Below are 24,441 nucleotides of genomic sequence, written 5' to 3' on the forward strand. Positions count from 1 at the left end.
CTAAGTCCTTCATGCTACCCTTTGGTGCCTTTGTAACATGAATTCACTCGATTCTACTTTTATAGGCTGACAGTTTATTTTAAAAAGCAGTCTCACTTTATCTTTTCTATTAATCTGTTTGATATGAATTGAGCTAATATAGCAATTTTCATCTCCATCCAGAAGCTTCAGAAATCATTGAGAGCTCACATTTTTATCTGTTTGTCTCCCATTACTGTGCCTGAGTGGATTTTGTGTTGTAATATATATTACCTTATTTTGTTAGATGGCCAAGCTATTTCACAATGGCCCAAAGAGCAGTTTATTCTGTTCCATAGCAACAAGCCTTTTGCCCACATTTGCCATCTGGTGTTTGAAGCTGTATCTTGTGGAGATTTTTTTCATTAGCTGACAGTCATTACTCATCTGCTTTTGGCTTTAGTATATTTGACATTCTCATTATTTCTCATCCTAAATAGTCTCTGTTTTAAGTAAGAGAGCACTTGGAGTTGTTTGCTTAATAGAAGGGATTCAATTTCCTCATCTGGAAAACAAGGGCGTTGAATGAGGTTCCTGCCAGTTGGCACCATCTATGATTTTATGAAACTTGGGTTTTAATGACTTATGTATGTGATTGACAGCCCACCTAGACTGTGGTCTGTGAAGAGGAAGGCCATGCCATAATAGGCTCTCTTGATGATGAATAACTGAGTAAGTGAATGAATGGCCACATAAGCCCAGGTAACATCAAGATGAGAGAGCCATTGCCCCATAAAGGCAATATCAATGGTATTTTGTAATTTTCCACATTCATTTTCCACAGTATTTTTAGAGGTTTCCTAAAAATAAATCTCAAGGCCATGACCTACAAAGCCCCTTGCTACCTCCTCCATCTGATTTTTTACTACACTTTCTTCTAGTCTTTATACTATATCCCCACTGGTCGTCCTGGTATTTCAAAACATGCCAAGCATCTAATTTAAGTTTAATTTAAATATACGTATCAGGGTCCTTGTACTGGCTCTTTCCTTTGCCTGGAATGCTCTTCCAAGAATATGCAAGTGGTTTATTCCCTTCATGCAAATCTGTGCTCAAACATCATCTCTCAGAGAGACTATCACATCCCACATCTTATTGTATCCATTTACTTTGCTTTATTTTTCATCATAGCACTCACTAATATATGCAATGTGTCTTATATTCATCTATCAATTTATTGTTCCTAGCCCCTGGAATAGTGCTTTGCACACAGGAGTCACTTAAGCAGTAATTGTTGAGTGAATACGTGAATGAGAAGAAGAAAAAAATATCTATTAAGTACTTCATTTGTGAATTAAGGTTCTCTCCAACTCCACTGTTAACGTACACACCTGTCTATAACACAACTTGTAGTTTTTTTGCCGCTATGCCTCTGCACCTATCATTATTTACCCCTTCTATCCCTTTCCCTCTAATTCTGGATACTTGTAAGTCCCAAATCCTACCCATCATTGTCTGAGTTCTGTCTTTTCTTTGAAACCTTCACTGACCAGGCCCACTATCTCTTCATCTGAACTGGTGGGACCAATGGCACTCTGTCATCATGCCCTCCCCCATCTGATTCATTATCTGTCTCTGCGTATCTTAACTCCCCAACCATAGGTCTATGAGTAGAGATTATTTTTATGTATTTCTATTTTGTTTTACTTTACATTTTCATGTATATTTTAAATGGAATTGACTTTATTGTTTTAGATAGAATAAAACATTTACTATTAACAATTTTGAATCTGCAAAGATATAAAGATGAAAGCAAAAATTACCCCCAAATTCTACTGTAAAGAGAAAATAACCACTGTGAACATTTAGACACAGCAGCCCCCTCACACACACCATATTCTTATAAAAAATTGGATACCATATATGTTATCTAGTACCTTAATTTTTTTTTGCATTTTTTTAAAAAAACCTTAAGATTATATCAAGGATAATTCAGTAAATTTGTCTTCACTGATACTTTTAATTGCTGCAATTTCATCATATTTAACCAATCCCTTATTTGACTGACTCTGAAATTATCTGCAATTTTTAGCTATTGCAAATGTTTGATGTATATTTTTGGGGTAAGCGGGATGAGAGATTTGAAGAGAGGGTAGACTTGAAATCATCATGGTGGAGGGATGGAACATGAATTGACTAGAGAAATACTCTTCACATTTGTTTTTACTAATGTGCCCCCTAAAAGAATTTTGAAAAATTCTGTTTGGTTTTGCATTTTTAGAAGTTGGTATGTATAGTTTTTATTAAATTTTAAAATGTTTAAAGCTTATAATTTCTGGCAAATTGTAAATATATACATGTTAAAATTAAGCTATGCTATTACTTTTTAAAAGATGTCTGATGGAATCAAAATATAGTGGTTTGATATCTACCTTAATCTATTTTTCAAAAAATCATGAACTAGCTCCTTATTAATGATCTGAAATGGTATACAGTTCCTTTTTCTTCTAGAATTACTAATTCTATTCTCCTTTTCTTACAGAGTTTGTGCTAATACAGTATAGTTTTACACTTCAAAGCCTTTTACTGGTCAACAATTGCAATGAAATTTGTGTGCATAAATTTAAATATTTAAAATTTCCTGGGACCACAAGGAAATTTTAAAATGTGTATTACACATTTTGAAAAGTAATTTGTTAAATGTATTAATAAAATAAAAAAGCTGTTTTTCTCTTCCAACTAGGTAATGTATCTATGGATGAGTGTTACTTGTTGGTAGAATTAAATAGGAGCAGTATCAGTTTTTTTCTTATTTTTCATTTTTATAGATGTAAGTGCTGAGAAACATTTTCACATTAATCAAGTAGATGGGAAAGGGCAGAGTTTTGTTATAGCAATTTTCCTCAATCCTTTGAACTCCTTTTGAGTTACTTGATAAAAAAATTGTGTATAAATTTATTACCAAAAAATACTTCTAATGATCTGTCAGTGGATAAGCAATTAGGCCTCCTGTCAATTTTATTGACAGTAAAGACAGGGCTGGAGAAATGTCTTAGGGGGCCAGGCACAGACATTGGCTGGAGCATCTTTGAACTTGATGACTATGGATATTCTGTCTACTGTGTGGTGTGCTTGCCCCAGTTCTGCCTGGCTCCTCAGGTGCAGCCCAGAGAAGCAGGGCTGGGTTTCATCAGGGTTGAAAGTTCAGCACATGTGTGTTAACTAAAAGATATAAGAAATATGAAAAAATAGCTGGTGGAATCCAGGCTGGACAAGGAAAGTGGTGAAAGATGGACTGGGGGAAAGCAGAGAGGAGAAAGTAAAGGGAGGGCTCTTTAAGGTGTGGCAAACAGGAAAAAGAAGAAATGGTGGTCAGTTGTGTGATTCCGTAGTTTTAGAGGTAGAACAGTTATGGGTCGTGAACATGCCCAAGGTGTGGCCATGACGTGAAGTTCATAAACTTCATTTGTTCATAAACAGATCACATGAAGATGAGTTCATGGAAGTAGGTGCTATGATCTCAAAAGGGTTGTCCATGTTTATATGATAAGGAGTGAAGGCAGGGCTTGCAGTGGAGAGATAGAGTGTGGGGCAGGCGTCAACAGATTTGAACAATGAGAGAAGGCTGGTAAAGCAGAACAACAAAGAAAGAGGAAGAATGCCTTGAAAGCTGAAAGGAGTGGGTCTTAAGGGAGCTTTCCATGTTTACAAGAAGCTGCAGGAAAAATGGTTTAGAATTGGCCATGGTGGGTATGGAAACTCATTGCCTGACCCTGATGTATGAATACCTGTCATTTGAGAAGGGTAGGGAAGGCCATGTCCTCAGGGAAGAGCCCCAGTTATCAGGAGGGAGAAACTCAGAGCAGATATTGAAGACACAGGGAAATTTGCTGTTGACGGATGGGCAGTAACAAGAGGTCACAGTGAAGTGGAGAGTGGTAGGAGCAGGTCAGGAACAAGAAAGTAGCACAGAGCTTTTTGAAGAGAATGTTACAGATCAAGATCCCTGCTGTGTATTTGAGGAGCAGGTGAATTCTAGTTTTCATGTTGACTGAAGAAAACAGAAAAGAAGGCAGGTAGATTTAGTCCAGTGGTCTCTGAGGAGTAGGGCCTTTGCCCAACTACTCAACATCAGCTTTAAGTTCATTGAAGATGTGTCTTGCTTGGTTGAAATAATTGAGGCTTACATGCTGCAGACATGCTGAATTATTATTTTAACGTATTTTTGCTTTTTATTGCCAGTATATCATTGGGATTATTTTTGCGCCTGTATTTATTATTAATTATTTATTTAATAATTACATTACAAAAGGCATTGGCTTATATTATAATTTTTATTCTCTGTATATCTGTGTTTATGTATATTGTATATTTTGTCAGGTTTTGGTATGAGGATTATGGTAGTTTTAAGAAACAGAGAGGTGTCCATTGTTTTCCATGCTCTGGAGCTCTTAGCACAGACATTTTCTGTTCTTTGTAAGCTAGAAAGAACTTTGCTATAAAATTCTCTGAATGTGTGCTATCTAATATGGCATAATAAGCACCTGAAATGCGGCTAATATGACTGAGGAACTGAATTTTTAAATTTATTATTTTTATTTTAAATTTAATTTCTCATTTAAAAATTGATACTCATCTCAGTGTTTCAGTGTTTTGGGGACAAACTGGTTATGTGAGTCTATGTTTTGTAGATTATGTAAAGTCTAAATATACAGATGAAGTATTTCTAATGAAAATTTACCAGCCAGATTGAAATGTACTTTAAATGCAAAATATACCCTGGATTTTAAAGACTAAGAAAAAGTAAAATTAATAACTTTTATTGATTTTATGTTGACATGATAATTTTTTGTCATAGCCACCTATGTTGTTAAATAAAAGATGTTATTGAAATTAATTTTACTGTTCCTTTTTACACTTTGTGTGGTTATTAGAAAATTTAAAATTATAAATGTGGCTTGCATTTGTGACAGGCATTATATTTCAATTAGACAGCATGGTTCTGAACCATGAGCTTTTCTAAAAGGTAGTAAAACTTCCTCAGTTTCTTTTTTTTAAATTTTCATATCTGCTTTTATTTATTTTAAATTAATTTTTATTGGAGTATAGTTGATTTACAATGTTGTGTTAGTTTCTACTGTACAGCAAAGTGAATCAGTTATACATATACATATATCCACTCTTTTCTAGATTCTTTTTCCATTTAGGTTATTACAGAGTATTGAGTAGAGTTCCCTGTGCTATGCAGCAGTTCCTTATTAGTTATATATAGTAGTGTGTATTTGTCAATCCCAATCTCCCAATTTATCCCTCTCCTCATTTTCTTATAGAGTTACTGGTTCATTCAGTTTTCCTATCCAGAGTAAATTTTGATCATTTATATCTTCCTCAAAAGTATTTATTTCAAATGTATGAATCTAGTACTTTACAAATATTTCCTTTCTTCCTCCCTCCCTCCCTCCCTCCCTTCCTTTCAGTAATGGTAAATGTTAAATCAGCTCTAAGATACATTGATAAAATTCTGTTTTTGTGATTTTCAATTAATTTTGTATCTGCTTTGACATTTATTGATTCAAATATATTTTTAGAATCATCCAATTACTTTTCTTTATTTGTAGGAATTACATTTTTATTTTCTCTTCTGATAAAAATTGCTGTTTTTATTTATTTTTATTTTTTTTATTTTTTTTCTTTTTGCGGTATGTGGGCCTCTCACTGTTGTGGCCTCTCCCGTTGCGGAGCACAGGCTCCGGATGCGCAGGCCCAGCGGCCATGGCTCACGGGCCCAGCCGCTCCGCGGCATATGGGATCCTCCCAGACCGGGGCACGAACCCGTATCCCCTGCATCGGCAGGCGGACTCTTAACCACTTGCGCCACCAGGGAGGCCCAAAATTGCTGTTTTTAAAAAAGGATATCAATGAATAGAGAAGTCAATATTTATTTTATTTTATTTTCTGTTCCACAAACTATTTTTCCTGCAGTATATTGCCTTCTAATTGTTTAGATAAATTTTATATAAAAGTTTTCTTTCAATATTTCATGTTCCATGAAACATTTATTTTTACAATATTGCATTTAAAAATGAAACAGGATATGTCCTGCACATATATTTCATTTTTCTTTGTCCTTTCTTGCTTTGCAATCCACTTTTACAGAGAAAGCAATCACACTGAACTTAAAAAGAATCAACAATAGATGCAATGTATCTACCATTTAAATGTTCCAGGGATGTGCTAACTTCTTAATTGAAATTACTATATTTAGCCTTCACAGTAGCTCTGTGAAGTATGTACTGATGGTATCCTCAGTTTGCAGATGAGGAAACCAGACCAAGAGGGATTGGAACCCATCCAGGGTTTCCCACCTATTGCCCACAGACTCACACTCTCCATGGGAGAGATCATTCTGTTAGTTTCTCATGCACACTACTAGAAAAATATAGCAGACCTCTTTATAGCAGATGTCTAGCATCAGAACATCAACATAGTTCATGCTAAGATTCCATTGTCAGGCAATTATTACATGCAGTTATGTTCAGTGTTAATAAATTGTCCCATGGTATACTACTACTGTGTTCTGGACTTGGGATCCTATAACAGCCTAACAAAAATCTTTCATTCATCTGCAGTGAGGTACACTTTCTATAAACAATTGTTTCCTTTAATCATTTGGGGGGTGGGGAGAAATAGATACCAATTAGCCATTTTTAATACTGTGTATCTTCAAATTAGAATTTTTGAAGTCTTACTTATATCTATAGAATGGCAGAAAAGGAGAAACTTCATACAGTTTACTTCTTTGGGCAAGCAAAGGCAAATCCCTGTCTTTTTCCCTCTGAACTCTATCCCATTTGCTGTCAAATACCTTTTAAAATTAATTTAGCTATGGTATAGTCTCTTTTAAGATTTAGATATTTAATAACAACAAATGACTATGGTTCATTAATTTGTGATTCTTTTCTTTCTTTTTTTTAAAGATAGTGTTTTTGGAAGAAGCGTCCCAACAAGAAAAGCTGGCCAAAGAATGGTGTTTCAAGCCATGTGAAATAAGAGAACTGAGCCACCAGTAAGTCAGAGCCAACATTTTTCCCTTTTACTTGATGCTGTTAAATAGTCTCAGATGATAAGAACCTGTCTTGAGAGACAGAGAGGCTTTTTTTTTTTTTTTTTTTTTTTTTTTTTTAAGGATGAGGTGGGAAAGAGAAGGTAAATAGAGAACATGGAGCTGAAAGACAGAAACTTTGAAAACTAGAGGCTGCCATCACTCATTTACTTCTTCAGCAAATATTTGTTGAGCTTATTATGTGTTGTGTAAGAATAGGATCTGGAGGTGAAAATGATCTACAGAGCCTTGGTTCTCACTGGGTTTACGGCCCATGGGAGACAGGGAGCATAAACAAGTGCACAGATATGTAAGCATGACAGTGATGCCTTCTATAAAGGAAGTAACGAGGGAGCATGATAGAGATAAACTAGTGCTGTGGAGGGGAGTTTGGGGAGGAATAACTCTGACAGTGTGCTTAGGGAAGACCTATCTCCAAAAGTAGCATTTGAGCTACAATTTTATGTTCCAGTTACTTTAGTGGTTAATATTTGTGCCAAATGTGTTTCCTGTTGATTGGTCTACTCTCTTCATAGCCTGGGTGATTTGTCTTATAGAAATGGGCATACTTCTTTTAAACTCAAAGATTTTGTCTGGTTTCAGGCCAAGTATGTTTCCAAAGTCAATGAAAGTTCCAAAGTCAACTGAAATCGTTTTCATTCTAAAAACACTTTTATAACTTGGGAAGTGGCTTTAGAGTAATGTAGTGAGAACACTGAATTAGGAATTAGAACACCTGCCACGAATCCTCACCCTACAGCTCTGTAGCTGTTAGATGGAAAGCAAGCCACTTCCCCTGTTTGACCTCGTCTCCTGGGCTGTTGGCAAAGGATTGTCCTCGATTGTGGTAGACACCTTGCCCACTGCAGGAGGACTGTGAATTGTGTTCCCCCTTAGTCTTTGAGGCAGAGGAGCTGGCCACAGTCCAGAGAGATGGGGTGACTGACCCTAAAGTTTTGTTGCATTTATACTCACATCTCCTCCTCCTTCCCTTTCTGTGCTGCCTCCCTGTTGGCTTAGAAGCATGTGGCCAATGGGCATGCAGATGAGTCCAATGGGCATGGAGGTCATTTTAGGCACCTCTGCTGTTGCCATCTGTTTCCTCTGCTAGATTTTCTTGAGAATATAGGTTGAGGAATAACTGGCATTTATAAGTCACCTTCTTGCATTGCTTTGTCATGAAAGATTAGAAGGTGGCTTGCGAGTGGATGAGATGGAGGTTGGGAGAGGGTGGGAGGATGGTGGAGTGGCTGGAGGATGGGCAGTGAGGTGAACACATCTGTGGGTCTTCATATCCTTTTGTCCCTCTTTATGAGGCTGCTTTTGGAGTTAAATCCATCTAACAAATGCATATTCCAGGAGACCTATAAGCACTACACACAGAAAAGTGAGAAGGTAAGAAAAATTGTGAACTTTGGTGGAAGACTAAAATCTTTGAAGAAAAATTATATTTAAAATGCAAAGTAATTTTTATATCAAACCTATAAGATAGGTACAGTTGTATTTCTTCAAGTCAGGATTAAAATACATGATGTCTCTGACAGACTGTTTAATAGAGTCAATGTACCTACAGGTATCTCACCACCATGTGGATTTTTTTTTAAATGAAAATTACAGCTGGAGCACTCTGAGCCGTGCTTTGATAGGAGTGGATCAGACTATGACCATGGACCAGAGAGAGGTTGACAGGGCCAGGATTAGGGTGAGGCAAGTGAGGCATTCACCTTGAGCACAGAATTTAAGGATTTGGGGGAGGGCAAAAAACTTACTAATCAAGATAAATAATACTTTAATGCAGTTTAATGCAGTATTTTTAAAAATCAAAATTAATGCAAAAACCCCACAATGAACAAAATACCAAAATTTTTAATAAGGACAAGATGTTGTTGTTTGTTTCACACCCTTGCATTTTTGTGCAATGAAAGAGTGGTTTTCAAACAGCCCAGGATTCCCAGGCCCTTGGGACCATCGCATCCCCAGCAGTGCATGTTGATGAGGGTTGCTAATAGTGTGCAAGCAGACTGAGTAACTTAGGCTGTTCTATAGAAGTTCATGTGTTTTGATTGTAGGGCTTTTTCTAGCATTTTCCACTTGGTTAAAAGACAGGTGGGTGTTCTGACAAGTGTATACAGGGGCACATATTGTTCTTTCTCTTTTTTTACCAGGTTCTGGTACAGCCTAGGCAGCACTGCAAGTTTGGGATGTGAAGTTGATGGTTTTTATCTGGGGAAAGTTGAGATTTTCTGAGGAAGTTAGGATAGTGATTAAGTAAAGTGAAAAGAGCAAAGTGGAAAAGCAGAAGGAGAAAGGAGAGCATTTTCACCTTCTCCTGCTTCAGCCTTCAAGCCCCCCTGCTTTGCCTGCAGTTTGACTTTTGATAGCAACCATTTAGCTGCAAGTGGTATCTTTTATTTTTTTTTTTGCGGTACGCGGGCCTCTCACTACTGTGGCCTCTCCCATTGCAGAGCACAGGCTCCGGACGTGCAGGCCCAGCGGCCGTGGCCCACGGGCCCAGCCGCTCTGCAGTATGTGGGATCTTCCCGGACCGGGGCACGAACCCGTGTCCCCTGCATCGGCAGGCAGACTCTCAACCACTGCGCCACCAGGGAAGCCCTGCAAATGATATCTTGAGGGGAGTTCTAAGCCTGGCTGGGCCACTAATCATCCTCAAGCTTCCTTTGATCTTTCCATAGAATGAGTAGCTGGGCCAGTGACCGCTAATCTCACGTGCAGCTCTGACCGTCCACACACTCCTGCATGTACTGCTATCTGTAGTAATCCTGGAATATAACTTTCATTATGTGAATGTTTCTATTAATAAGCATTTCATAATACTTCCTGTTTCCTAAAAAGGATTACTAGGCTTTCTGGGTGAAAGTTAAACTTCTGATACAGTAAATCCTTGCTCCCTGTCGCCTCTGAAGACTTTGTACCTGTGTTATCTCCTTGAGTTCTTTCATCTCTGGTACCTTCAGAATATGCTCAGGTTTCTCCTACATGGAAAACAAAAAGTGACTTTCACTCTTCCCCTACATTACCATTCTAACTTTCACTACCGAATAGTTTTTGCCCAGTACTTTCTCTACACCTGTCTTTCCTGTTCATGGCTCTCTCCTCAGCACCTAGGACAGTAACTAAAACATACTAGGACTGGGTAAGTACTTAGATAATAAAGGACTGCATCCATGTGAAATCAGGTGTCATTGTATGGAAATGAAAGCTCGCAGGGTCTGGACTCTTGCAGTTTTTAACACTGGTCACTGTCCTGCACTCCTTCCCCAAATTGCTGTCCTCAGCAACTCTCTGTCATAGGTGTCTATCTTCCTGACAATGATTCTGTCTAGATTGAGCACGACCTCTTCCTCAATCCTACTCTTTAAGTGGAGGCTACTGCTCAAGGTTTAGTTTCATTCTTTCTTCCACAGAAATCTCCGGCACCACCAACTTCTAGGGTTACCTAATCAGGGGAGACTGTCAAATCTGAATGCCATCTTTAACTCTGTGACCTCTTATCCCATGTGTTCAATTGCTTTTTGGAGACTTGCAGGTCATACTTTGACTGTAGGCTTAGTATGACATTGTCCCTCCCTCAAAATGGACTTTCCTTTTAAATTCTCTGTACTTTATGTCATTTATTCAGCATCACATGCTCAGAAACTTACTCTGACTCTTTCCTCTGCTAACTAGAGCTAATAAAAATCAAGTTCTTTCTCTCATATTTATCCTTTTCCTTTATTCAGAAGTGCTCTCATGCTTGAGAGATTGAAAGAGTGTCCCCACACGTGCCTGCCACCACCAGATTCAACTTCCTAAACCTGGGGTTCAATATGTCACAGTTCTGCCAAAGAAGATAAAAAACAAAGGATCAAATATTCTCATGATCCCCTCCTTCTTGGCTACAGAATAACAAATACATGTTAATTCACTAAATTGAGTATTCAAGACCCTTTCTTTTTTTTTTTTTTTTTTTTTTGCGGTATGCGGGCCTCTCACTGTTGTGGCCTCCCCCGTTGCGGAGCACAGGCTCCGGACACGCAGGCTCCGGACGCGCAGGCTCAGCGGCCATGGCTCACGGGCCCAGCCGCTCCGCAGCATATGGGATCCTCCCAGACCGGGGCACGAACCCGTATCCCCTGCATCGGCAGGCGGACTCTCAACCACTTGCGCCACCAGGGAGGCCCAAGACCCTTTCTTAAAAAATTTTTTTGTAGTTGTTTTTTAGGAAACATTTTTTATATAGTAAAGTGCACAGATCTTATATAATTTGATAAACTTTGACAAATATATATTTGTCAAACATACCAATCAAGATATAAAACATTCCTGTCATCCTAGAAAGTTCCCCTGTGCTGCTTCCAGTCACTGTCCAGCCCCTTATCAGCAGCTACTGTTTGATTTCTATCACTTAGATTAATTTTGCCTGTTTTTGAACATCACATAAATGTAATAACTCAATATGTACTCTTCTGTGTCTGGATTCTTCCATTCAAAATAATGTTTTTGAGATTCACCCATATTGTTATGTATACTAGTAGTCCAATCTTTTTCATTGCGAATAGTGTTTCATTGTATCAATAGACCAGTTTGTTTATCTATGTTCCTGTGGCATTTGGATTGTTCCCCCCCCCCGCCCTTTTGTTATTGGTGTATAATTGCTTTACAATGTTGTGTTAGTTTCTGCTGTACTAACTAATGAAGTGAATCGGCTATATGTGTATATCTGTCCTCTCCCTCTTGGACCTCCCTCCCACCCCACCCACCTTCCCACCCGTCTAGGTCATCACAGAGCACCGAGCTGAGCTTCCTGTGCTTTACAGCAGGTTCCCACTAGCTATCTATTTTACACACGGTAGTGTACATAATCTCCCTAATCTCCCAATCTCAATCATAATTTCCCAGTTCTTCCCACCCTCCCCTTCCCCCCATGTCCACATGTCCATTCTCTACATTTACGTCTCTATTCCTGCCCTGGAAGTGGGTTCATCTGTACCATTTTTCTGGATTCCACATATATGCATTAGTATACAATATTTTTTCTTCTCTTTCTGACTTACTTCACTCTGTATGACAGACTCTAGGTCCATCCACATCTCTACAAATGACCCAATTTCATTCATTTGTATGGCTGAGTAATATTCCATTGTATATATGTACCACATCTTCCTTATCCATTCATCTGTCATTGGACATTTAGGTTGTTTCCATGTCCTGGCTATTGTAAATTTGAGGTTAGTATGAATAAATCCCCCATAAAGTCTTATATGATCCTTTTTGTAAACATATGTTTTATTTCACTTGGGTAAATTACTAGGAGTGAAATTGCTCCTTCTGTCTCTCTGTGTTTGTCTCTCTTACACACACACATACACACGTACACACATCCTCTCTCACCCCTGATGTCCTCAACTAGATTATAATCTCTTTGAGGACAAGAAGATGTCTTATTTTTCTTTGGACTCAAGGTGTAGCACAGTTTCTTAAACATAGTAGATACTTGGGAAATATTATTTGATTGAACAATTCAACTACATGAAGAAGTCACACTGCCATTCCATGTTATGATGATGGGGACAGTAAAAGCCCCCAGGACTGAAGTGTTCTGAAGAGGTCAGTGACTGACGCCAAAGAGGAATCTGTATTTCCTTCTCCCTCTCTGCATGCCCCCTCGTTGTAGGCCCACTTACTGCAGCCTTCTTGAAGTGCTTGTAGGTTGCCACTGCTTTTCATTTCCAGAGTGAATGAAAAATTCAGAGTGTAGTGACGAAGAATACTGAGGCTACTGCCTGGGTTTGAGTCTAGGCTCTAGAGCTGAAGTTGAATGATTACTCTTTTCAAGCTATTTAAATTTCCTGAGCTTGAGTTTACTCTTGTGAAGATGGGGATTACAATACTACTTCTTAAGTTTGTTGTGAGCATTACATCATCATCACAACTAATTTTTTTGGTGCTTTCCGTTATCTAGGCACTGTTTTTGCAAATATTAACTCAATCCTCACAACAGCCCTACGGTGAAACTCTATCTCTGTTTTATGTAAGGGGAAACTGAGTCACAGAACAGTTAAAGAATATCCCACTGCTGGTTTATGGTGGGGCATAAATTCAAAATCAGGCAGTATCAGTCAAGAATGTGTATACTCAAACCTTATAATAAACTGCTTTCCACAAATAAGATGATGTACGTAGAATGCTGTGCCCAGTGCCCAGTACATGTCCGACTTCAGTAAACATTACCTGCTGTCACCATCATCCTTATCATCATCACCACCATTCCTAGTTCTCATTTTTAAAAAATAAAGCATTTATAGATACCCGTGGCTTTATTTGTCTTCCATTTAAGTGGTATACATTTTGAATTGGTACCATATGGGATTCTTTATTATGTCCAATTCTGAGTTCAAGTTCCTTATGTATATAAAAATGTAACTAATATTTCCTTGCGGTGATGGTGGTGGTGGTGGTGCATACTGTATTTTAACAAATATCTGCTTGGATGCAATTAGACAATAGACACCAGTGAACCAGATTATTTCTTTAGAAAAGCTTTAAGTGTCTATTAGCATTGGGCTGCCTCAATTCTGTGGGCAGTGCCTCTGAAAACTCTAAAAAACATCGTTCTAGGACTCGCTGTTATAAGAGTTAATAGAAATAGGAAAATTGATGGGTGGAACAGTGGAGTGATCAGAAACATGTGGAGCATGGTTGTCATAGCATTGCACCTGTATCTTCACTTAACTATTTATACCACTCACCCACTGACACTCTCGTCTTCTCAGATTGCCCTTCCCTAACCAGCCTCAGTTTGCTTTTGTTGCTTCTGTTTCAGAACTCAGCCCCTCCATCACATGGGACAGGACTAGATTTCTTGCAGTCAGCCAAGGTCAAGGTGACCATTGGGACTAAAATTGTGGCCATTCTGTTTCTCATCATCAGTCATCCTTAGTGACTTGTGTGTAATTCCTCATCATGGCTCTAGAAGTTTTGACCTCCTCTCTCATCTTTGCCCTCTGTCCTACAACCCCCAATTGTGAGAACAAAGTCATACGATTAAACTGTAGCTTCACACATTTCTTGTGCAACGACTGCTTTGCTTCTGCTCAGTGCTGTGCTTTTTCCTCCTTTCATGATCTCTGGTAAACTTTATACCAAGACATTCCAATTTAGGACTGTTACCTCTCCTAGCAGAGTTTCATTTTTATTTTCTGATCTCTAAATAATAGAATAATTTACATTCATCTGATTGCATTGACTCTAAACCTGGGTGGAGTAAACAGTTAAATCACTGTATAGAGAAAATGTGATTTAAAGATATGGAAAATGACTAAAGATGTTATTAAATTCTTTTCTCCTTATCTTAATTTCCAGTGAGTTCTTCATGCCTGGGCTGGTTGATACACACATCCATGCCCCTCAGTACTGTTTGGCCGGGAGTAACGTAGACCTCCCACTTTTGGAGTGGCTGACCAAGTACACATTTCCTACAGAACACAAATTCCAGAGCATCGACTTTGCTGAAGAAGTATATACCAGAGTTGTTGTAAGTATCCTGCTTATGAGTATTGGTGCATTGTGTTCAGTCATCTATAGAAACATCCATTTCTTGGGGGCAGATTTAAGTTATTAAAAATAGGCAGTTAAGGCTATAATAGACTGTACAGACTTTTTCAGTTCTTTCACAGCTCAGTGAGTTTCTGACCACTTCACCTGCATAGCTAGCCACTAGCAAAGAGACAGCTTGAATCTAAATCCTCAAATCCCCTGGGTTCTCATCACTCTCACTTCTCATTTTACTTTACTAAATTTGGGTTTAATGCATATGTGTGTCCCTTTACTCTTGCCAATCCACAGTGCTGTTCTAGGTACCATATGGAATAGCTGTGTAACCTTTAGAAAGTTCTGTGACTCATTTTCCCCATTTGTAAAAAAACAGAGATAATGATAGTACCTACTTGTTAGGATTGTTATGATAATTAAGGGAGTTAATATTTGTTAAGCTCTTAAAATAGTGCCTGACATATGTATTTGCTTTACAAAATTCCCAAGGAAATCTAAAATTAAACTTTCAAGTTATAGTGAGAAGGGTATCACATTATTTTGGTAGCTTGGAAAGGAAGGAAAATAGGATGGTCCCCTCTTGCAGGGCCTGCGGGAATGTGATGAGCATTAACCCAGTAGAGGGAGCTATGGAGCTAGTTCAGTCAGAGAACAGTGGCTGTGGTGTGTGCCAACTAAAGGCCCTGAAATGTCCTTCCTTCCACTCTATCAGGAAAATCAGTTCCCTTTATTCTACTCCAACCCTATGCCCAGTCCACTCAGCAGCCAGAAATAACTTCTGCAGCTGAGAATTAAAGCTGCAAATATCCTATCTGACCGCTAACTCTTGTTATCTAGCATACTTAGTCTGAACATTCCTGCATTTTTATTGGACCCACTGATGGTTTTTCTCTTAAAGTAATGGTGTGAGGGTGATAATATTATAAGCCTTATACAGTGACCTAGCCACCCTGCCAGGTTCCCAGATCTTGCATCATCCAAGCCTTAAAGAGTAAAAGCAAGTGCTATCATTTATATACTTGCCTTGCTTAGTTATAAATTCAGTGTAATTGTGGACTTTACATATTTAGCACGGATCCACATGACACCAGGAAAACTGAGAAGGACTAAGCCTGTGTTGGAAGTTGCTAGTGCATTGTGTTAATGAATTGTGTTAACCACATCAAATCTTTTTATTCTCAAAATTTATTTATACCTTGCATTGTTCTGAAAAGGGTTAGAGATATCTTAAAATTGCATTGTATACAAGAGAAGAAAATGAGTCATGAAATCACAGCAAAGGAAAAAAAAGGAGGAGGAAAAATAAAATAAAGCCAAGAGGTAAATGTATACCATGGGGGTCCATGCACTTGTTAGGATTTGTCACACATTTGGCTTTAACTGACCCAGAGAGGGAAATCAAAGTATTTGATGTCAGTGAGTACAAAATAGGTGTTATTCTCTACAAGTATTTTCGGCGTACACATCCTCTGTTTCTGATTATGAGCAGGCCCATAGACTTTAAGAGCTGGATGAGCTGAGAGTATAATTGACATTTGTTTAAGAAAGTTGAGATTTGTTAACTAGAACCTGTCCCTAAGGCTGAAGACTGCCTGTGGCAATGCAAAGGGGGTGCTAAGGCAGTACCCATGAACCAAGACATTTTTTGTTTTGTTTTTTATTTTCTGCCTCAGAAAACAGTCCTGGATCTATTCTTCAAGAAATGGGCAAGCCAGACCCCAGAATTTTGCACCACAGATTTTGACAGTGATTATTTAATCTGAAAGTAATTTAAAGTATATATTAGCAAACATCTCCTAAGATTGTTAAGAAAAAAATCCCAGTAAGTCAGTCCTGGAATATCACCCTTTAAACATTGCAAACTGGGTGAGAGATTGCAGTTTCAAATTGGACTTTGGACTGGAATGAACCAAAAAGACTCGAAAGTTCAGGAATCTGTATATTATATAGATTATAGTCAAGGGACTGGAGAGTGAGATTCTTGGTAAATATGCCAAGACAAACTGGTTGCAAATATTCTCCTGGATAATAGAATGAATATGCTTACTCTATGGGGTTGTCAAATTCAGCAGATAAATTCAACTAATTCCAAAGAGGTGTCAGGTCATTAAAGTACAGGTGAAAAGACAAGGATTCAGGCCACTCTTTTCCCCTGTTTTAGCTCATGGAAATTGTTAAGGGGCCTGTTGATACTGGCGCTGAAGCTCAGTAGTAGTTTGCAATCTATTTTGAGCTCAAAAGGCTTGGTCTCAAGAATTGACAATTCTTATCAAGAATTGAAAGCAGGGGAAAGGTTGGGAAGCACAGCCAATATTTTGATGTTATTCCTGATAGATTTCTTTATAAATTGGAAAGTCATCATTAATGGAAAAGCCCTCTCAAAAGCTTATGAGAAACTAGGGTGGAGCAGATGCCCGGGAACCCAAACATATAACATGCGAAGAAGAAAAGTAGCTGCATTTTAGACGGCTTACCTAGTAAGATTTTTCAGCCAAATTCTTTCCTTACTTTTTATTTTTTTTATTTTTTATTTTTTTACGGTACGCGGGCCTCTCCCTGTTGTGGCCTCTCCCATTGTGGAACACAGGCTCCGGACTCACAGGCTCAGCGGCCATGGCTCACGGGCCCAGCCGCTCCGCGGCATGTGGGATCCTCCCGGACCGGGGCACGAACCCACATCCCCTGCATGGGCAGGCGGACTCCCAACCACCACGCCACCAGGGAAGCCCCTTTCCTTACTTTTTTAACTACATAAGTCACACACATGTGGCTGAACGCAGTGGGAACCAACAGGAGTAGCTTTGGGGTTCTTTCTTCTCCCCCTCCTTCCCTCTCTTCCTTCCTTTTTTTCCCCTCCTCTATGGGCTCTCCCTGTCCTGTCCCTTAAATGTAATTTGGGCCGATTCTTGAACTTTCTATTCTTTTAGTTTGTTCCAGTCCAATTTGAAACTGCAGTTTCTCATCTAGAAGCTTTTCTGTATGAGAAGTGTTTTCCCCACTGACTCAGAGGAAGGACTTGCTGTTGGTGGCTGGGTAGTACTTCCATTGTCATTGTTGCTAATTAGCTGAAATTTTCCATTTTGATCTCCTTCTTCAAGCCCCTGTTTTAGAAAGGTGTTTAAAGTGTTGAGAATTTAGAAAATGTCAGATTACACTTCTGTTTTAATTTTGAGTTTCATTTTATTTTGCTTAGTAAATGTAACGTGTGTGGTTAATTTTCTTGGGAATTAGTTTACTGTTATTTTATGACCCAATAAAAGGTCAATTTTTATGATTATTCTACACATTTTTAAACAGACTGTGTTTTCTCTGTCAATATGACTTTTTAAAATATCTGCTAGATTAGGTTGTTAAAAGTGTTAAACAAGTCTTGTATCATTTTCCTCTATAGTCTCCCACATAATAAGACAAGAAACTTAAATAGTCTTCCCTTCAAGATGCAGCCCCCTCACCATGTCCTGTGTTACATCACGTGAAATTTTAGTTCCTTGTTTTTTTTCTTTGCCATCTACATACATTTAATTTAAAATGTTTTTTTAAATTTAATTTAATTTTTTTATACAGCAGGTTCTTATTAGTTATCAGTTTTATACACTTCAGTGTATACATATCAATCCCAATCTCCCAATTCATCACACCACCACCCCCTGGCCACTTCCCCCCCTTGGTGTCCATATGTTTGTCCTCTACTTCTTTGTCTCAATTTCTGCCCTGCAAACCAGTTCATCTGTACCATTTTTCTAGGTTCCACATATATGCGTTAATATACGATATTTGTTTTTCTCTTTCTGACTTACTTCACTCTGTATGACAGTTTCTAGATCCATCCATGTCTCAACACATGACCCAGTTTCGTTCCTTTCTATGGCTGAGTAATATTCCACTGTATATATGTACCACTTCTTCTTTATCCATTCGTCTGTTGATGGGCATTTAGGTTGCCTCCATGACCTGGCTATTGTAAATAGTGCTGCAGTGAACATTGGGGTGCATGTGTCTTTGAATTATGGTTTGCTCTGGGTATATGCCCAGTAGTGGAATTGCTGGATCATATGGTAATTTTATTTTTATTTTTTTAAGGAACCTCCATACTGTTCTCCATAATGGCTGTATCAATTTACATTCCCACCAGCAGTGCAAGAGGGTTCCCTTTTCTCCACACCCTCTCCAGCATTTGTTGCTTGTAGATTCTCTGATGATGCCCATTCTAACTGGTGTGAGGTGGTACCTCATTGTAGTTTTGATTTGCATTTCGCTAATAATTAGTGATGTTGAGCAGCTTTTCATGTGCCTCTTGGCCATCTGTATGTCTTCTTCGGAGAAATGTCTATTTAGGTCTTCTGCCCATTTTTGGATTGGGTTGTTTTTTTAATATTGAGCTGCATGAGCTGTTTATATATTTTGAAGATTAATCCTTTGTCCATTGATTCATTTGCAAATATTTTCTCCCATTTTGACGATTGTCTTTTCGTCTTGTTTATGGTTTCCTTTGCTGTGCAAAAGCTTTGGAGTTTCATTAGGTCCCATTTGTCTATTTTTGTTTTTATCTCCATTTCTCTAGGAGGTGGATCAAAAAAGATCTTGCTCTGATTTATGTCAAAGAGTGTTCTTCCTATGTTTTCCTGTAAGAGTTTTAGTGTCCTGTCTTACATTTAGGTCTCTAATCCACTTTGAGTTGATTTTTGTGTATGGTGTTAGGGAGTGTTCTAATTTCCTTCTTTTACATGTAGCTGTCCAGTTTTCCCAGCACCACTTATTGAAGAGACTGTCTTTTCTCCATTGTATATCCTTGCCTCCTTTGTCATAGATTAGTTGACCAAAGGTGCCTGGGTTTATCTCTGGGCTTTCTATCTTGTTCCATTGATCTATGTTTCTGTTTTTGTGCCGGTATCATATTGTCTTGATTACTGTAGCTTTGTAGCATAGTCTGAAGTCAGGGAGTCTGATTCCTCCAGCTCTGTTTTTTTTCCCTCAAGACTACTTTGGCTATTCAGGGTCTTTTGTGTCTCCATACACATTTTAAGATTTTTTGCTCTAGTTCTGTAAAAAATGCCATTGGTAATTTGATAGGGATTGCATTGAATCTGTAGATTGCTTTGGGTAGTATAGTCATTTTCACAATATTGATTCTTCCAATCCAAGAACATGGTATATCTCTCCATCTGTTGGTATCATCTTTAATTTCTTTCATCAGTGTCTTATAATTTTCTGCATACAGGTCTTTTGTCTCCTTAGGTAGGTTTATTCCTAGGTATTTTATTCTTTTTGTTGCAGTGGTAAATGGGAGTGTTTCCTTAATTTCTCTTTCAGATTTTTCATCATTAGTGTATAGGAATGCAAGAGATTTCTGTGCATTAATTTTGTATCCTGCAACTTTACCAAATTCATTGATTAGCTCTAGTAGTTTTCTGGTGGCATCTTTAGGATTCTCTATGTATAGTATCATGTTATCTGCAAAGAGTGACAGTTTTACTTCTTCTTTTCCAATTTGTATTCCTTTTATTTCTTTTTCTTCTCTGATTGCCGTGGCTAGGACTTCCAAAACTATGTTGAATAATAGTGGTGAGAGTGGGCATCCTTGTCTTGTTCCTGATTTAGAGGAAATTTTTCAATTTTTCACCATTGAGAATGATGTTTGCTGTGGGTTTGTTGTATATGGCCTTTATTATGTTGAGGTAGGTTCCCTCTGTGCCCACTTTCTGGAGAGTTTTTATCATAAATGGGTGTTGAATTTTGTCAAAAGCTTTTTCTGCATCTACTGAGATGATCATATGGTTTTTATTCTTCAATTTGTTAATATGGTGTATCACATTGACTGATTTGCATATATTGAAGAATCCTTGCATTATTGGGATAAATCCCACTTGATCATGTTGTATGATCCTTTTAATGTGTTGTTAGATTCTGTTTGCTAGTGTTTTGTTGAGGATTTTTGCGTCTATATTCATCAGTGATATTGGTCTGTAATTTTCTTTTTTTGTAGTATCTTTGTCTGGTTTTGGTATCAGGGTTATGGTGGCCTTATAGAATGAGTTTGGGTGTGTTTCTTCCTCCGCAATTTTTTGGAAGAGTTTGAGAAGGATGGGTGTTAAGTCTTCTCTAAATGTTTCATAGAGTTCACCTGTGAAGCCATCTGGTCCTGGACTTTTGTTTGTTGGAAGATTTTTTTTTTTGGAAGATTTTTAATCAGTTTCAATTTCATTACTTGTGATTAGTCTGTTCATATTTTCTATTTCTTCCTGGTTCAGTCTTGGAAGTTTATACCTTTCTAAGAATGTGTCCATTTCTTCCAGGTTGTCCATTTTATTGGCATAGAGTTGCTTGTAGTAGTCTCTTAGGATGCTTTATATTTCTGCAGTGTCTGTTGTAACTTCTCCTTTTTCATTTCTAATTTTATGGATTTGAATCCTCTCCCTCTTTTTCTTGATGAGTCTGGCTAATGGTTTATCAATTTTGTTTATCTTCTCAAAGAATGAGCTTTTAGTTTTATTGATCTTTGCTATTATTTTCTTTGTTTCTATATCATTTATTTCTGCTCTGATCTTTATGATTTCTTTCCTTCTGCTAACTTTGGGTTTTGCTTGTTCTCCTTTCTCTAGTTCCTTCAGGTGTAAGGTTAGATTGTTGATTTGAGATTTTTCTTGTTTCTTGAGGTAGGCTTGTATAGCTATAAACTTCCCTCTTAGAACTGCTTTTGCTTCATTGCATAGGTTTTGGATCGTCTTGTTTTCATTGTCATTTGTCTCTAGGTATTTTTTGATTTCCTCTTTGATTTCTTCAGTGATCTCTTCGTTATTTAGTAACGTATTGTTTAGCCTCCATGTGTTTGTGTTTTTTTATGGTTTTTTTCCTCGTAATTCATTTCTAATCTCATAGTGTTGTGGTCAGAAATGATGCTTGATATGATTTCAATTTTCTTAATTTACTGAGGCTTGATTTGTGACCCAAGACGTGATCTATCCTGAAGAATGTTCCATGAGCATTTGAGAAGAAAGTGTAATCTGCTGTTTTTGGATGGAATGTCCTATAAATATCAATTAAATCTATCTGGTCTATTGTGTCATTTAAAGCTTCTGTTTCCTTATTTATTTTCATTTTGGATGATCTGTCGATTGGGGTAAGTGAGGTGTTAAAAGTCCCCCACTATTATTATGTTACTGTCAATTTTCTTTTATAGCTGTTAGCAGTTGCCTTATGTATTGAGGTGCTCCTATGTTGGGTACATAAATATTTATAATTGTTATATCTTCTTGGATTGATCCCTTGATCATTATGTAGTGTCCTTCCTTGTCTCTTGTAACATTCTTTATTTTAAAGTCTATTTTATCTGATATGAGTATTGCTACTCCAGCTTTGATTTCCATTTGCATGGAATACCTTTTCCATCCCGTCACTTTCGGTCTGTATGTGTCCCTAGGTCTAAAGTGGGTCTCTTGTAGACAGCATATATATGGGTCTTGTTTTTTTTTTTTTTTTTTTTTTTTCTTTTTGCGGTATGTGGGCCTCTCACTGTTGTGGCCTCTCCCGTTGCGGAGCACAGGCTCCGGACGTGCAGGCCCAGCGGCCATGGCTCACGGGCCCAGCCGCTCCGCGGCATATGGGATCCTCCCAGACCGTGGCACGAACCCGTATCCCCTGCATCGGCAGGCGGACTCTCAACCACTTGCGCCACCAGGGAGGCCCGGGGTCTTGTTTTTATATCCATTCAGCAAGCTTGTGTCTTTTAGTTGGAGCATTTAATCCATTCACATTTAAGGTAATTATCGATATGTATGTTCCTATGACCATCTTCTTAATTGTTTTGGGTTTGTTTTTGTAGGTCATTTTCTTCTCTTGTGTTTCCTACTTAGAGAAGTTCCTTTAGCATTTGTTGTAGAGCTGTTTTGGTGGTGGTGAATTCTCTTAGCTTTTGCTTGTCTGTAAAGCTTTTGATTTCTCCATCGAATCTGAATGAGATCCTTGCTGGGTAGAGTAATCTTGGTTGTAGGTTCTTCCCTTTCATCACTTTACCATGCCACTCCCTTCTGGCTTGTAGAGTTTGTGGTGAGAAACCAGCTGTTAACCTTATGGGAGTTCCCTTGTATGTTATTTGTCATTTTTCCCATGCTGCTTTCAGTAATTTTTCTTTGTCTTTAATTTTTGCCAATTTGATTACTATGTGTCTCGGTGTGTTCCTCCTTGGGTTTATCCTGTGTGGGACTCTCTGCGCGTCCTAGACTTGGGTGGCTATTTTCTTTCCCACGTTAGGGAAGTTTTTGACTATAATCTCTTCAGATATTTTCTCGGGTCCTTTCTCTCTCTCTTCTCCTTCTGGGACCACTATAATGCGAATGGTGTTGCGTTTAATGTTGTCCCAGAGGTCTCTTAGGCTGTCTTCATTTCTTTTCCTTCTTTTTTCTTTATTCTGTTCTGCAGGAGTGAATTCCACCATTCTGTCTTCCAGGTCACTTATCCATTCTTCTGCCTCAGTTATTCTGCTATTGATTCCTTCTAGTGTATTTTTCATTTCAGTTATTGTATTGTTCATCTCTGTTTGTTTGTTCTTTAATTCTTCTAGGTCTGTGTTAAAAATTTCTTGCATCTTCTCCATCTTTGCCTCCATTCTTTTTCCAAGGTCCTGGATCATCTTCACTATCATTATTCTGATTCTTTTTCTGAAAGGTTGCCTATCTCCACTTCATTTAGTTGTTTTTTGGGGTTTTATCTTGTTTCTTCATCTGGTACATAGCCCTCTGCCTTTTCATCTTGTCTATCTTTCTGTGAATGTGGTTTTTGTTCCACAGGCTGCAGGATTGTAGTTCTTCTTGCTTCTACTGTCTGCCCTCTGGTGGATGTCTAAAATGTTTTCAATTTGGATCCTCTTTGTTTTGGATTTATTTTCTTAGATGATGATAATCTTTTCCAATAAGGTGGGTGACAAACAACCCAAATCCTTGAACTACCAAAAATGGTTTTAGTTTTTTCTGACTCTTGAATGATGCACTTCAGCTACAGAGAGAATTCTCTTTAAAATGATTTTCCCACCAGCATCCAGTGTGCTGATGTCAATCTCATTCTCATTCCCTTCTAGCTAATTTGCTGGCCTTCAGGATTTTCTTCATTGTTGAGGTTCTGAAATTTCACTTATAGATATGTTTTTGTTTTTTTCAGTCCATTTTCTTTAATATAGTATTACTTCTGTTCTGGAAAATGAATTTCCTTCTCTCTCTCTCTTTCTTGTGCATGCATGCTCATTTATTTTCTCTGCCACCCCCCCCACCCCATTTCCCATGCTCTTAGTATATTCTTCCCTCCAATCTGTTCTTTCTTTCAGCAACTCTTCTTAGAAAAATAGTGAAACTTCTGTGTATACTTTTGCACTACATTCTTAGAGAATGCCAGTGGCCCAAATTGGCAAGTTATTAATTCACTCTCACTGTTACAGTAGCCTGTTCCTCTGTCAAGGATACAATGTCCTATTCTATGCACGTAACAATGCTTATTTTAGATCATTTTATGCCTCTTGTTGCTTTAGTAAGTCTGATTCCTCATGTTTTCATTCAACAATATTTACTAGGCACACATGAGGATCCAGGCACTTTTCTGGTTGCTGGAGATTGAATTTGATGCCTCTGTCATGGTGTTAACTTTTCTCTTGGGTGTGTGATTATGGTAGCAAGCTAGCACATCCTTTTCTATAGGTGACAGGCTATATAAACATCCTTTACTTGCAGCCAGAAATATTTTTTTTTCATGTGCAAAGTGTCTTAACATTTGAAAAGATTGACATAAAAATCCAGTTTTCCTAATTCTCTTGCCCTTCATTACTAATTGACATCACTGGTGTCTCT

General features: G+C 38.1%; 1 protein-coding gene across 1 annotated transcript in view; it reads left to right on the forward strand.

Annotated features, from left to right (window-relative positions):
• Window positions 1-24,441, forward strand: part of GDA (guanine deaminase) — a 136,661-nt gene that overhangs the window by 48,337 nt on the left and 63,883 nt on the right. The window contains exons 2-3 of the mRNA XM_060100991.1: window positions 6,936-7,024; window positions 14,423-14,594. Of these exons, the coding sequence (XP_059956974.1) occupies window positions 6,936-7,024; window positions 14,423-14,594 (261 nt within the window). The remainder of the gene's footprint in view (window positions 1-6,935; window positions 7,025-14,422; window positions 14,595-24,441) is intronic.

The sequence above is a fragment of the Mesoplodon densirostris genome, chromosome 6 (genome assembly GCF_025265405.1).
Source record: "Mesoplodon densirostris isolate mMesDen1 chromosome 6, mMesDen1 primary haplotype, whole genome shotgun sequence".
Lineage (NCBI taxonomy): Eukaryota > Metazoa > Chordata > Mammalia > Artiodactyla > Ziphiidae > Mesoplodon > Mesoplodon densirostris.